This window comes from Panthera pardus, unplaced genomic scaffold (assembly GCF_024362965.1).
Source record: "Panthera pardus isolate Hobbes unplaced genomic scaffold, ASM2436296v1 HiC_scaffold_20, whole genome shotgun sequence".
Classification (NCBI taxonomy): Eukaryota; Metazoa; Chordata; class Mammalia; order Carnivora; family Felidae; genus Panthera; species Panthera pardus.
In genome coordinates this window covers 93,413,347-93,426,628 of record NW_026526766.1, presented here as the reverse complement: position 1 = coordinate 93,426,628, position 13,282 = coordinate 93,413,347, and the positions used below count along the sequence as shown (strand labels likewise).

The following is a 13,282-nucleotide window of genomic DNA, read 5'->3' as shown; positions in this document are numbered from 1 at the left end:
AAGGAGAGCACTTTAGAATACTGTACTGTATTTATCAAAACAAATCTTGTGTAAGTGGATCAGCAGTTTAAACCCACGTTGTTCAAGAGTCAACCGCGCACTAATGTGCATTTTTCTGTGTTATGTGCCATACATTAATAAAGTCCTCCCAGAAACTGTCTTTATGTTTTGGCTAAATGTCTTACTGTTATTGAATTTGTATGGGGACCGACATTACAGACCCATAATGGCAGATCCTAACAGACCACTTCTGTAAGAGAAGGAAAACAGAAGAGCCAATGAGCCAGAGATGGGGCAACACTTGATCTTGCCCTTTCACCAGCCCATAATACAGCTGGCATTTTGTTTCACTCTAGTGTTCAAGGAGCTCACAAAACACAGGCGAAGGGCAAGGATGAGCAAGCAACCGAGACTCTCTAAGCCTACATACAGCCTTGGAATCTGACAGGGAGTAGAGGACCTGGACTCCAAGGACAGAAATCAGTTTAACAACTAGCAAACAATTTTCAAACAATTTTTGAACCTAGCAAACAATTTTCAAACTACACAAGACAGAGAGTCCTCTAGGCCTCTCTTAGGCAGCACTTATTAGGAAGCAACTGGGTGTCAGATGCTTTCCACGTAATAATATCAAGACTCTGTTCCCTCCACTGAAACTAATGTAATATTATTGTATGTCAAATATACTTCGATCAAAAAAAAAAAATCTTTCCTTTCCCATGAGTTGTACTTTACGATAACCAAGCAGTTTTGTTTGTTTGTTTTTTTGGTACAAGTACTCATAATAATAAACGAAGACTGCCATTTTGCAGTTGATGATTCTGAGCAATAAAAGCAATAAATATCAATGACTGTTAACATCTGCAAGATGACCAGACTTAGGCCTAACTTAAAAAATCTCAATACTAGTAACAAAGTATTCTTGATTTAAAAAAATGTTTTTAAAAGACAAACCTGGGGCGCCTGCAGAGTTCAGATGGTTAAGCTTCCAACTTCAGCTCAGGTCATGATCTCACAGTTCGTGAGTTTGAGCCCCATACTGGGCTGTCTGCTGTCAGCACAGAGCCTGCTTTGGATCCTCTGTCTCCCTCTCCCTCTCTCTGCCCCTCCCCTGCACATGAGCTCTCTCTCAAAAATAAATAATCATTAAAAACAAGAAATGGCTAAAAGAGCAAATAAAAAAGTCATTAAAAAAAAGGCGGGGGGGGGCACCTGGTGGCTCAGTCAGTTGAGCATCTGACTTAGGCTCAGGTCATGATCTCACAGTCCATGGATTCAAGCCCCGCATCGGGCTCTGTGCAGACAGCTCAGAGCCTGGAGCCTCCTTCAGATTCCGTGTCTCCCTCTCTCTCTGCCCCTCCCCTGCTCATGCTCGGTCTCTCTCTGTCTCAAAAATAAATAAAAACATTAAAAAAAATTTTTTTAATAAAAAATAAAATTAAAAAAAGACAAACCTACGTCTGATGCAGGCTCTAACCCTGGGCTGTCCAACTGAGAGATAATGTGAGCCACAAGCATGAACCCTTGTAGAGAATTTTAAATTTTCTAGTAATCACATTTTAAAAAAGGAATTAGAAACAAATTATTTTTAATAATATTTAACCCAATATAGCCAAAATTTGTATCTCAACATGCAATGACTATTTTTTAAAGTATTAATGTGATACTTTACATTCTCTTTTTCACACTAAGTCTTCAAAATCCAGTGTGTTTTTTGCACTTACAGCACATCTCAATTCACACTAACCACATTTCAACTGCTCAAGAGCGGCATGATGGCTATCATACTGGAAAGCAGCAGCTCTAGATCTTACATATCAACAACAGTAAATATACAGAACAGAGGAACATGTCAAATAACATCACAGCAATGCAATCAGCAAAATCAAGGTTATGGAAAGCTTTGGGACAAATGAACCATTATCTTCAAAACAACTGCAAGAAAAAAATAAAGATTTAAAAGAAATCTATCCAGGGCAATGAATAGAGCACATTTTTTTTCCTAATTTGAAATGAAATAAGAAATATGAACCCAAAAAAAGAAAAGAATAGCAACTGCGTATTTATTGACTGAAATACTTATACTAACTGAAATATTCACAGATGAAACATATTCACAGATGGAGTGGGGACTGTCCATGAAGAGGTAAATGTTGATGCCGGGAGACAGGCACACAAGGCTGACTCTACCACCAAATCTACCTCTAAATAGGTTCGAAAAAGTTCCATAATAAAAAATCTAAAATATCTACACGTGTACCTGCTTGTATAGGTTCAATAACGATAATACTGCCAAGAGAACTGAGTGGACAGGGGACAAAGGAGAGAGACGTTTCACTTTATACTTTTTTTTTTATTTTGAACCATGTAACTATCTAATCTACTCAAAAAATTAAATTTACACATATACATAGCTTGACTCAATCCACTGGCCTCTGCACCTCCACCACGTCAACAGGCCCGAGCCTGCTCACTGGTCCCCCTGCTTCCTTTCTGACCTTTCTTCAATCCACCCTCCACACAGCAGCCAGAGTCGTCTTTTCAAAATAGCATTCTGTGCCTAAAATCCTTCAATGACTGTCTACAGTGCTTAGGAAACCACCAACTCGTTACCAAAGCAACAAGACCCTATATGACCCTGCCCTGCCTCTCCAACCTCACCTCCTGCCACTCGCCCCTTCTGACCTAGTAATTCCACCTTGTACCGAAGGATGCAGACTCCCCCAAATCATGGTCTAGGAAACTGGGACATCCTTATAACACACACCATGTGGCTATTAAATATGTTGAAGATGTCGATGCACAGGAAATAACATACAAAAGAAGAGAATGAAAACAGCACATACTGATTATATCCACTTTTAAATATGAGCATGTGCATTCATAAAGATCAGAAAAAAATAGATGACAAATATTCGGCATTTTTAGGTTTCAATTTCCTGAATTTGTTAAAAATGCTTTTTTTTTTTTTTTTTTTTTAAATGTGCATAGTGTGCCTCAGCATTCCAATTCACACCTCACCTCCTTTAAGACCTGGGCTAACCCATCTTCCTCCTGGAGCCTTTCCCAACACAGGTCTGGCTGCTGTGATCAGTGCATGTGGTCGAACATACAAAATTGTTTTGGGTTATGGACAGGAAGCAGAAAACTAAGACTCTAGCCCCCACTCGGGCAAGGATCATCACACGTGAGATCCGACAACTAAGCTACCCACAGATGTCCTTTGAGCATTAGGGCTAAGTAAGATACATTCATTGGTCTTGCTTACCTTTATTATGACTCCAGAACCTTCCCCAGTCATGAGTCCAGAAACACAAACCACATAGTAAGATCCTGAGAGAAAGCAGCCCTTTGCACAGGAGAGCTATGCTTTCAGTGTGCATGAAAACTCACTTCTCAAGATTTACAGAAAATGCTTCTCATTTCTACATGGCAGAACACTTTCCACCCCCTTCTCTTATCAAAAATCAACCAAAGACAAGAACAGGAAAGAGAAACATAAACTCCACCCAAGAGACATTTGAGACCCATACACAAAATATGAATGGGAAGATGGAGGAAAGCTAAATCAATGCACAGAACAGAGAAAGGGCAGCCTAAATCCGGGGTTACTGCTGAGAAGCAGGCTGACTGACCCCACAGAACCATGGAGAGGCTCAGAAGAAGGGGATGATGCCTGGGCTAAAAAGGGGTGTGGGTGTAAGAATACATACAGAGAGCACTGGACTTTCAGGTCTCCAGGCCCCTCCTACCCAGTCAGCAAAGAACTCCTCACTGGTAGCCGCAGAGACCAGAAGGGCAAGCTCTGTAAAACTCTACCAGAAGTGTGCCACACTTGGGGACAGTGGGCACAAAGCAGGGAGATTAGGTAAATTAAAGGCTATGTACTGAGCCACGGGAAGACCTTCCTCCTCCTCCTCCTCCTCCTCCTCCTCCTCCTCCTCCTCCTCCTCCTCCTCCTCCCCTTTAACCTAGCTCCAGAATGTCCAGCTTAACACCAGCAAGGCGAGAGACAAGGAGGCTTCTCTGAGGAAGCCAAACCAGGGGACAGTAACATCTGGAGGAGAGCCAACAAAAATTCAGTCATCACCCTCCACTGAAGCCACAAGCAAAGAAGCCCCCAAACACTTAGCCCTCCATTTTTAGCACTTTATTCTTAAAGGTGAATAAACAGCCCAGAATCACCAGACATTGGAAGAAGCTTTCCAGAATGAAAGAAAAAGATCAAAAAATACAACAGCAAAGAGGAATGCAGGAGAAACAAAAAATCAGGAAACAGTAATTTTAAAATAATTTTTTAAAATTAAAAAATAATTTTTTTAATATTTATTTTTTGAGAGACAGAGAGAGAGAGAGAGAGAGAGGCAGAGTACGAGCAGGGAGAAGCAGACAGAGAAAGGAAGACATAGAATCTGAAGCAGGCTCCAGGTGCCAAGCTGTCAGCACAGAACCCGACGTGAGGCTTGAACTCATGAACTGCAAGATCATGACCTGAGCCAAAGTCAGAAGCTCAACTGACTGAGCCACCCAGGAGCCTCTTAAGATAATTTTTTTTTTTTTTTTTTGGTTTATTTGAGAGAGAGAATCCCTAACAGGCTCCAAGTCAGTGCAGACCCGACCCAGGGCTCAATCCCATGAACAGTGAGATCATGACCCGAGCGGAAATCAAATCAAGAGTCAGACATTTACCACTGAGCCACCAGGCAACCCTACAGTTAAAACCTAAAAAAAAAAACATATTTTGGGGCGCCTGGGTGGCTCAGTCGGTTAAGCGTCCGACTTCAGCTCAGGACACGATCTCACAGTCCGTGAGTTCGAGCCCCGCGTCGGGCTCTGGGCTGATGGCTCAGAGCCTGGAGCCTGCTTCCGATTCTGTGTCTCCCTCTCTCTCTGCCCCTGCCCTGTTCATGCTCTGTCTCTCTCTGTCTCAAAAATAAATAAAAAAAATTTAAAAAATTTAAAAAAAAAAACAAATTTTAAGGGGCACTTGGTGGCTCGGCTGGTTAAGCGTCCGACTCTTGATTTCCATTTGGGTAATGGTCTCACAATTTGTGGCCTGGAGCCCATGTCAGGCTCCAAGATGACAGCCTGGAGCCTGCTTGAGATGTGCGCTCTCTCTCCCTCTGCTCCTCCCCCATTTGCGCACACTCGCACCCTCTCTCTCTCTCTCTCTCTCTCAAAATAAAAACATAAATTAAAAATTTTAACTGTACTCTAGGATATTTAACTAAAATTAAGCAATCACTGTATACGTTAAACAAGAATAGGAATCATTACAAAAGAAAAAGAGAATAAATAATATGTAAATATGGAAAGGGAAATTAAAAATTCTGTGAAAGAATTAGAATAGTCAAAAATGCTCCCAAAAGGTAGAACAAGATCAAGATGTGACCAGGAAAATAGCTTTTAAAAATCAGAATACTAAGTACAGGAGCTATAACATTCAAATGAATGGTAGAAACTAAACTGAGTAGCTCAAATATATTATACAAAATTTCCTATAAACAAAAAGACATCGAACTCCAGATTTTGTGCTATTTAATGCCCTGCATGATAAATGAAAAAAGGTTACAATTAAGGCACATCATAGAAATTATGAAAATCAAGGATGCAATGATCCTAAAAATTGGGTGGGGGAATAATGGTTACAAAGGAATAATAGGGGTGCCTGGGTGGCTCCAGTCGGTTGAGCATCTGACTTCGGCTCAGGTCATGATCTCACAGCTGGTGGGTTCAAGCCCTGAGTCAGGCTCTGTGCTGACAGCTCTGAGCCTGGAGCCTGCTTCAGATTCTGTGTCTCCATCTCTCTCTGCTCCTCCCCCCACTCATGCTCTGTTTCTCTTTCTCTCTCTCAAAAATAAACATTAAAAAAAAATTTTTAATGAAAAAAAAAACAAAGGAATAACAATCACACTGGACTTCTCAACAGCAATGATGAAAACTAGAAGACACTAGAGCGATAACTTAAAAATTACCTGCAACCTGGAACACCAAACCCAGCCAAACTTACTCTTTAACTATAGTGGTAGAATAAGTACTTTTTCAGACATGCAAGTCTGAAAACTCTGCCTCCCAAAAAATTCCTGGGAAGCTACTGGGCAATGTGTTCCACCACCATTAGTGAGTAAACACAGAGGGGAGACATTAGATGCAGGGAAAGGGGGTCATTACTGAAGAATGACAGGAAGAATTCCAGGATGAGAGTGTGCACCAAGCCAAGAGAACAAGCGCATCCTGACTTGGGCAGGGCGACTCAGGACCACCGAGGAACTGAACAGTGATCTGACTGGGCTAAATGGAGGAAACTTAAATTGAGAAACATTTTACAGAATAGAAAGTGCAAGAACGTTATTCTGAGGTTCAAAGAAAACCAGACAAATGAAAAATAAGGCAATTATTAACTCCAGGGAAGAAAAAAGGCTGCAGGATACACAAAAAAAAAGAAATACAGGGTGCCTGGTGCTCAGCAGGTGGACTGCATGATTCTTAGTCTCGGGGTCGTGAGTTCTCCACACTGGGTGTAGAGATTACTTAAAAATAAAATCTTTGGGGCGCCTGGGTGGCTCAGTCAGTTAAGCGGCCGACTTCGGCTCAGGTCACGATCTCACAGTCTGTGAGTTCGAGCCCCGCATCGGGCTCTGTGCTGACAGCTCAGAGCCTGGAGCCTGTTTCAGATTCTGTGTCTCCCTCTCTCTCTGACCCTCCCCCGTTCATGCTCTGTCTCTGTCTCAAAAATAAATAAACGTTAAAAAAAAAAAAATTTTTTTTTTAAATAAATAAAAATAAAATCTTTTAAAAAAAAGAAAGAAAGAGAAAAAGAAAAAGAAAGAAAAACAGTTGTAGGTTTACTACCTGGCTCCACATGGCACAATAATGACTTGAAGAGACTGAGAATTTTAGATGTGAACCTAACAGACAGGATTTTAGATGTGAATCTAACCAGAATTGTGAGTTTTCTGAATGAGACACAGAAGGTATGAGAGAACTGAAGTCCTCATCTACAGTCACTGGAAGCCAACAAATAACCCCTAAACTTGGTGAATGAAGATATGGCAACACAAGCATATGATTTAGATACCTGAAGTAAATGGTAAAGACTCAAGTGGCTGCTGCCTCTCTAGAAAGGCAAGAGAGAAGGAGGGTGGCTTTTTATAAATGTTGTTCAGCACTATTTGACTTTTTTTTTAAGTTCATTTTTTTTTTTTCCTAAGTAGGAACACCCAACATGGGCTCAACCTCACAACCCTGAGATCAAGAATTGCATGCTCTACCGTTTGAGACTGAGTCATCTGACTTTTAAACTATGTACATATGCACTGATTATTTTAACAAAATAGTAAGTTTAAAGAAAGAGATACAGGGATGGTGGCTCAGTCAGTTAAGCGCCCAACTTCAGGTCAGGTCATGATCTCATGGTTCGTGGGTTCAAGCCCCACGTCGGGATCTGTGCTGACAGCTTGGAGCCTGGAGCCTGCTTCAGATTCCGAGTCTCCCTCTCTCTCTCTCTCTCTCTCTCTCTCTCTCTGTCCCTCCCCGACTCGAGCTCTCTTTGTCTCTCTCTCTCTCTAAAGAAATAGGCTTTAAAAAAAAATTTTTTAATAAATAAAAAATAATAAAGAAAGAGATACACAGTAGACACCCTGCTAGGAAAGCATACGATCTGCCTGGGAAGGCCCTCCAGCTGAAAGGTGACATCCCTGGGTCAAAAGCCTTAAGTCAAGTGACTGCCCTGTGCTCTGGTCCCAGGCAATACTGAATACACATTAAATCCCAAGAGCCCCCACTTACTAATCAACAAAATGGGGGCAGGGGATATACTCCACTAATCTTTAGCGTGAAAAAGTGGTGACTCTCTCTCTAGGTCAAGAAAAAGAGAAAAGAATAAACATGCAATTTGGTAAGTTTCAAGTGTTCACTTTGCTGGTTCAATCATTTGGCAATCCTGATCCAGTAACCATTGCCCAGATTTAGCGGCAATAGATGATCCTTGCCTACCCACCGTCCAGAAGGCCCCTTACCCTATCACGCACCTCCACAATAAACACTTAAAATCATGAATCTAAACCCAGAGCTTCTATTGACGGAAAGGGACCACCAAAGATACAGCACATGTTTAAATGAACAATGAACACAGGCTCTCAGGCCAAACTGTCTGCATCCATCTTTGGCCTAAGCTCTGAAACCCTGGGATGCACTCTGCCTGTTTCTTCACCTGCAAATAGGAATGTAACAGTACCCACCTCAGAAGATCGCTGTTAGGCTTTAATGAGTGAATTCATGCAAAGCACTATACCAGGACGGGACACAGGTAAGGGCTTAGTGAACACAGGCTGTCATTATCACTGGTTCAGTCAAGGTCTCTATTCAAGGCTGCCTGTGGAATGAGAGCCATCTGGGGTCACCTGCTCGTCAATTATTTATGAAAAACCTACTATGTGCCAAACACCGAAAAAGTGCGAGTACTATAACTGACTAGGCCAAGTCATTCAATCTCCTCTAAGTCTTGTTTTCCTCATCTGCTAACTAGGAAATAACAGTACCTGCTGCACAGAGCAGAGAAACCTAAATGAGAGAACTTACCCAAAGTAAGCAAGTCAGTACCCTGAGTCACAGCAAGCGCTCAATACATATCATCAATCACTGTACATCTTCTCTCCTACAGACTGGGAAGTGACTTTTAAAGTTAACTAATTTACCCACTTGGTCCAGAGCCTAATACATTCCTTGAAGGTATGGTAGGAATTCAATTAGCACTCCTTGCACTGAATTTCAAAAATTCCCTGCACCCCGCAGCTTACTATCAACACTCCCCAAAATGCAGGAAAAAGATGAATAAAAAGACCATCCGTTACTCTGCACCAGGTTATCGTATCAGCTCCTTACTACACCTTTGCTTTCTGATCTTTAGAAGTCTCCGCATTTGTTACCACGCATGAAAGCACTTTCAGAGAAAAACTTTTAGATCACCACTTTTTTCCAAACCGGTCCCTTATGTCAGCCGGAAGACCGCACTATTTCTGCATTTCCACGGGCACGCTGCCTCCTGCTTGCTTTTCCCTTCAGTGGGAAGCTAGTGGTCCATCTCAGAAGAGTTTGCTTTCTCTGCTGCTACAAGCTAGGAAACAAACTATCCTTGAGAATTAGCAAAAGGGAAGACTACACAGCATTTACAAGAGAATGGGAACTTTTTTATATCCAAAGCCCGCTTAGGCAGTTTGTTTAGAAATAAACTGAAGTCGTGCATTCCTGCTTCTGACAGCCGCCAGGGCTGGGCAGCATTGTCTGGGGAGAAGCGCGCCGGGCCGGCCAACTTTTCGTTAAAGACGGTGCCATCCTATTCGGAACAAAGTGAAAGGTCAGCGGGGCGCAGGAGAGGCGCCGGGAGCGGACGGCCTCGCCTCGGCTCGCGCCGCGAAGTTGGCCGGCTCGCCCCACTTTCCCTTTTGTCCTCCGCCCCTTCAGCGGGGCTCCCGGCCGAGGCCCGGGGCGCGCGGGGGCGGCGGCGCGGACGCGGGCGGCCGGCCCTCACCGCGCGCCCCGCCCGCCGCCCCCCGCCCGCCGGCCGCCCCCCGCCAGCCGGCCGCACAAAGCGCGCCCCGCGCGGCGCGGCCCGGACGCCGGCGGCCTCGGCCCGGCCTCGGCCTGAGGCGCGGCGGCGGCGGCGGCGGCGGGGAGGCGCGGGCCCGCCCGGCCCCCGCCGGCTCGGCGCCCCCGCCTGCCCGTGCGCCCGCCCGCCCGTCGGCTCCGCGCCCGCCGGCTCCGCGCCCGCCGCCCCCGCCGCCGCCGGCCCGCCGCCCCGCTCCTCACCTCGGCATCGGCGGCGGCCATGGCCCGGGCCCGCAGCGTGGCCCCGCCCCTCCCGCGCGCCATCGCCCCGCCCGCGCCTCGCGGCTCAGGGCGGGGCGGGGCTGGTTACGCGCGTCTGCGCCTGCGCCCGCGCCCGCACCTGCGCACTGCAGCCCGGCGTGCGGCGTCCGTGGCGCGGGCCTGCGCCGACCGGAACCGACGCGCGCGGGCGAGGTGGGGGGCGGGGCCGGACGCAGCGATCTTCCGGAGGTGTCGCGGCGGCCAAGCGTCGTCCTCCGGTTTTCGCAAATATCTTTTCCTTCTACGTGGGCATTCTGGTGGGCTGGCCGGGGTGGAGAAGGACCCCTGACCTTTAACCCCGGACACACATTGATTCCGTCGGCCTTCCCAGAAGGCGGATCCTGAGTTGCGTCCTAGGGCGGTGCCCGGGTTCGAGGGTATTCCCGGCATGGTGGGGCGGGTCTTGGTTGGGGTGAATGCCCACCTAGAGGGTGTTTACGGGTTGTGCCCGGTGGTGGGGGTGCCCCGGCTGGGGGGGGGGGGGGTTGTGTCCTGCTAGGAGTGGGTGCCGACCGTGTGCCGACTGAGAAGGCTGCCCCGATGGGGGGGAGGGGAATGTTCCGACGGGAGGATTGCCCCAACTTTGGGAGGATGTCTCAATGAGGAGACTTGCCTCCGTTTGGGGTGCATCGGTTAGGAGAGGTGCCCTGATTAGGGGTAATGTCACAGCTGGTGGGTGCTCTGGCCAGGGTCCGTTTCTTCTGTGGGAGAGTATGCACTGATTAGGGAAGGTGGCCCGCTATGAAAGTGTGCTCCGGATGGGGACAGTGTTCTGATTGGAAGGCTGGGGGTAGAATGGGGATTGTCCCAATGAGGAAGACTGCCCCCCGCTAGGAACGGGGTTCTCCAGTTAGGTGTTCCCAGCCTGGGCAGCCTCCCTGATCACCCCAAGCTCCTTGAATCGGCACCTACCCAGCAGCCTGCCTCCCAGTTTTGCACGGGGAAGATCTCAGCACACCCAACCGCCTTCATGGACAGCATCACATAAACTGGCTTCGCCACCCGCCCCCCGCCATGGTCAGACTGAATTCTATCATCTTCTGGCAGTTGAAGAAAGATGTATAGACTGAAACTGGGGTTCTCTCACCGGTCTTTGCAACAAGAACTGAGGAGGCTCTGAGTTGAAGGCTAACCTGCTCCACCCCCTCGCACATGCGGGCTCACTCTCATGGGACTCCAGAAAAATTACTCTACTAAGGTGGACATTGACAGTCACACAGGTGCAAAGGAGGAAATGGACGACTGTAAGTACCTAGGAAATCTTCCCTGTTTCTTTGGGGCAACCTAAGTCAGCTCCTAACAGGCTTGGGACCCTTGACTGTTTGGAGCCTCAAGACTGGAAGCTCAGTAGTCATGACCTGTACGGCCCAATTTAACTCACCTCCACTCACACCTAACTCTGGCAGCATACTCTCCATCTCCACTCCTGCCTTGGGCTCTAGTCTGTCCCTTCCCTGAAACGCTTTTATCTCAGGTATGTGTGGCTCAATTCTCTGCCATGGCTGGGTCTCAAATACCACCTCTTCAGGAAAGCCTTCCCTTACCTCCCTACCGAAAACAATACTGCACCCCAGAACTTCCTTGCTTTATTTTACTCCTTGGCACACCACTGTTATATTGTCTGTCTTTCCCATTAAAATGTAAGTCCAGAAAGTCAGGGACTTTTATCTTGTACGCCTTAGTGCTTATAACAATGCTTGGCATGCAGGAGAAAAAAATAAATATTTGTGAGTGAATAAGATGTGGAGAAGAAATCCTTTACCAGGCAAACACTGACCGTAAGTCAATGCGTCAGAAGTAGGATATGCTCCCATTTTGCTCTGTCAGCCCAACCCACCCTATCCTTGTATGATCATTGATCATTTATGTTAAGTGCAGTTTTTAACACATGCCATGTGAACCATCACATCAGTCCTGAGAGGCAAGACTCTTACCCACGTTCTGAGTGAGGAAACCAAAGCAAAAGAGTTGAGTGCCCTCAAGACTACCTGACTATTGAGAGGCAGAGACAGGATTGAAACCCAGGCACATTTTCAACTATGAGGCTACCACTAGCAGATGGTTTGCAGATTATCCTCCTTGTGGCATATTTTGAGCTTTTCTCCAATGTTTATCCTCTCCTTGTCCAACAAATAGTAACGTTTTAGCTGGGTACGTGGCTACCTGACTAAAGAGCACATTTCCAACTGTCAAAGGTAGCTGGGTGGATGTTTGCACAAATGATAGAATCTACTTCCCAGCCTATACTCCCCCCCCCCAACCCCGCCAAGAAGTTAGAGGTGCAGGCCCAGTAAACTGGGTGATGGTGAAATCTGGAATGGCCACTCTGGACCCAGGAGTGGAAGCCCGAACTAGAGAATGACAGCTAGGTCACCAGGCCCAAATTTTGCACTTCTGGACTGTTAAGTGTACAAGTAGTAAATGGGCAGGAGCTCAATATGTCTTCTCATAATCCCATAAATTTCTTGTAGATTAAGGTAACAGACACCTATCCAGTCACTCCCTCACCATATGGCAGATAGGGAATTTGAACCCAAAGTCTTATCTTAACCACACCTCCATTATTTCCTAAAGCACAGTCCACAATCATTGGCCCCGTTGGGCATTTACAGACCCTCCCCTCAGCCCTGGAACATCTGCAGATGTCCCTTTGGTAAACGTTGCTCTTCTGAACCCGGTTTTTATTTGTTCTTGGGTTCCTTGGATCCTAGACAACAGGCATTTGAAGGGGACCTCAGGAGCAGGTGTGGCCTTGGCCTTGTGTTCACACTTGGATGAGAGGTGAGCAACAGTATCCCTCACAGCCAGAGTAGCAGTGATAACAGCAGGGACTTGAGACTTGAGGCCAAGGATAAGGGAATAGCACAAGAGGCAGAGGCTTGGGCAAGCCCTCCTCCTCATCCCCCAAGGGATTTTCTCTGACAAGGAGGTCTGAGCCGCTCCCCCTGGAATGATGGGTGCTAGAGGGGACAGTCCAAGGTTTGTGACAATCAAACGGAACAGGGGTGGTCTCCCCACGTTACAAATACATTTTAAATTAATGCCAAGGCCCCAGACATGCAAGCCCGGCTTAAAGGGCACATCCTTAAGCAGAACCATAAAAGCGAAGGCCAGCCGAGCCCGAGTTGAAGTTAACCGGCCCACGCTGGTTGGTCCCGCTCCCCCAGCCTGTCTTCCAGCCCTAGGCACCAGGAAGGATGGGCCCATAACCGAGGAGAGGGGCACGCGCCCAGGAAGGGACTGGGAGACCCAGAAGCCAGGGGCCCAGAACCAAGAGAGGAGTAGGGCCTGGAGGGCGCGTGCCCAGGAGGGGCGGGGCCAGGAGGAGGGCGCGCGCCTAGGGAGGCCCCCAGGGTTAGGCCGCCGCGCACTGAGCTGGAGGAGGGCGCCAGAGAGGCCGGCCTGTGCCCAGCTC

The 13,282-nt window shown here is 47.0% G+C and overlaps 1 protein-coding gene across 3 annotated transcripts in view; it reads right to left on the bottom strand.

The window, feature by feature from the left end:
- The window catches only part of EHMT1 (euchromatic histone lysine methyltransferase 1), a 151,555-nt gene extending 141,655 nt beyond the window's left edge, over positions 1-9,900 (bottom strand). Inside the window, exon 1 of one of the 3 annotated variants that reach the window (XM_019438337.2) lies at positions 9,808-9,900. In XM_019438337.2, the coding sequence (XP_019293882.2) occupies positions 9,808-9,870 (63 nt within the window). In that variant the 5' untranslated portion in view covers positions 9,871-9,900. The remainder of the gene's footprint in view (positions 1-9,807) is intronic. The other 2 variants (XM_019438338.2, XM_019438340.2) reach the window with 2 other exon arrangements.
- Positions 9,901-13,282: the final 3,382 nt, after the last annotated feature.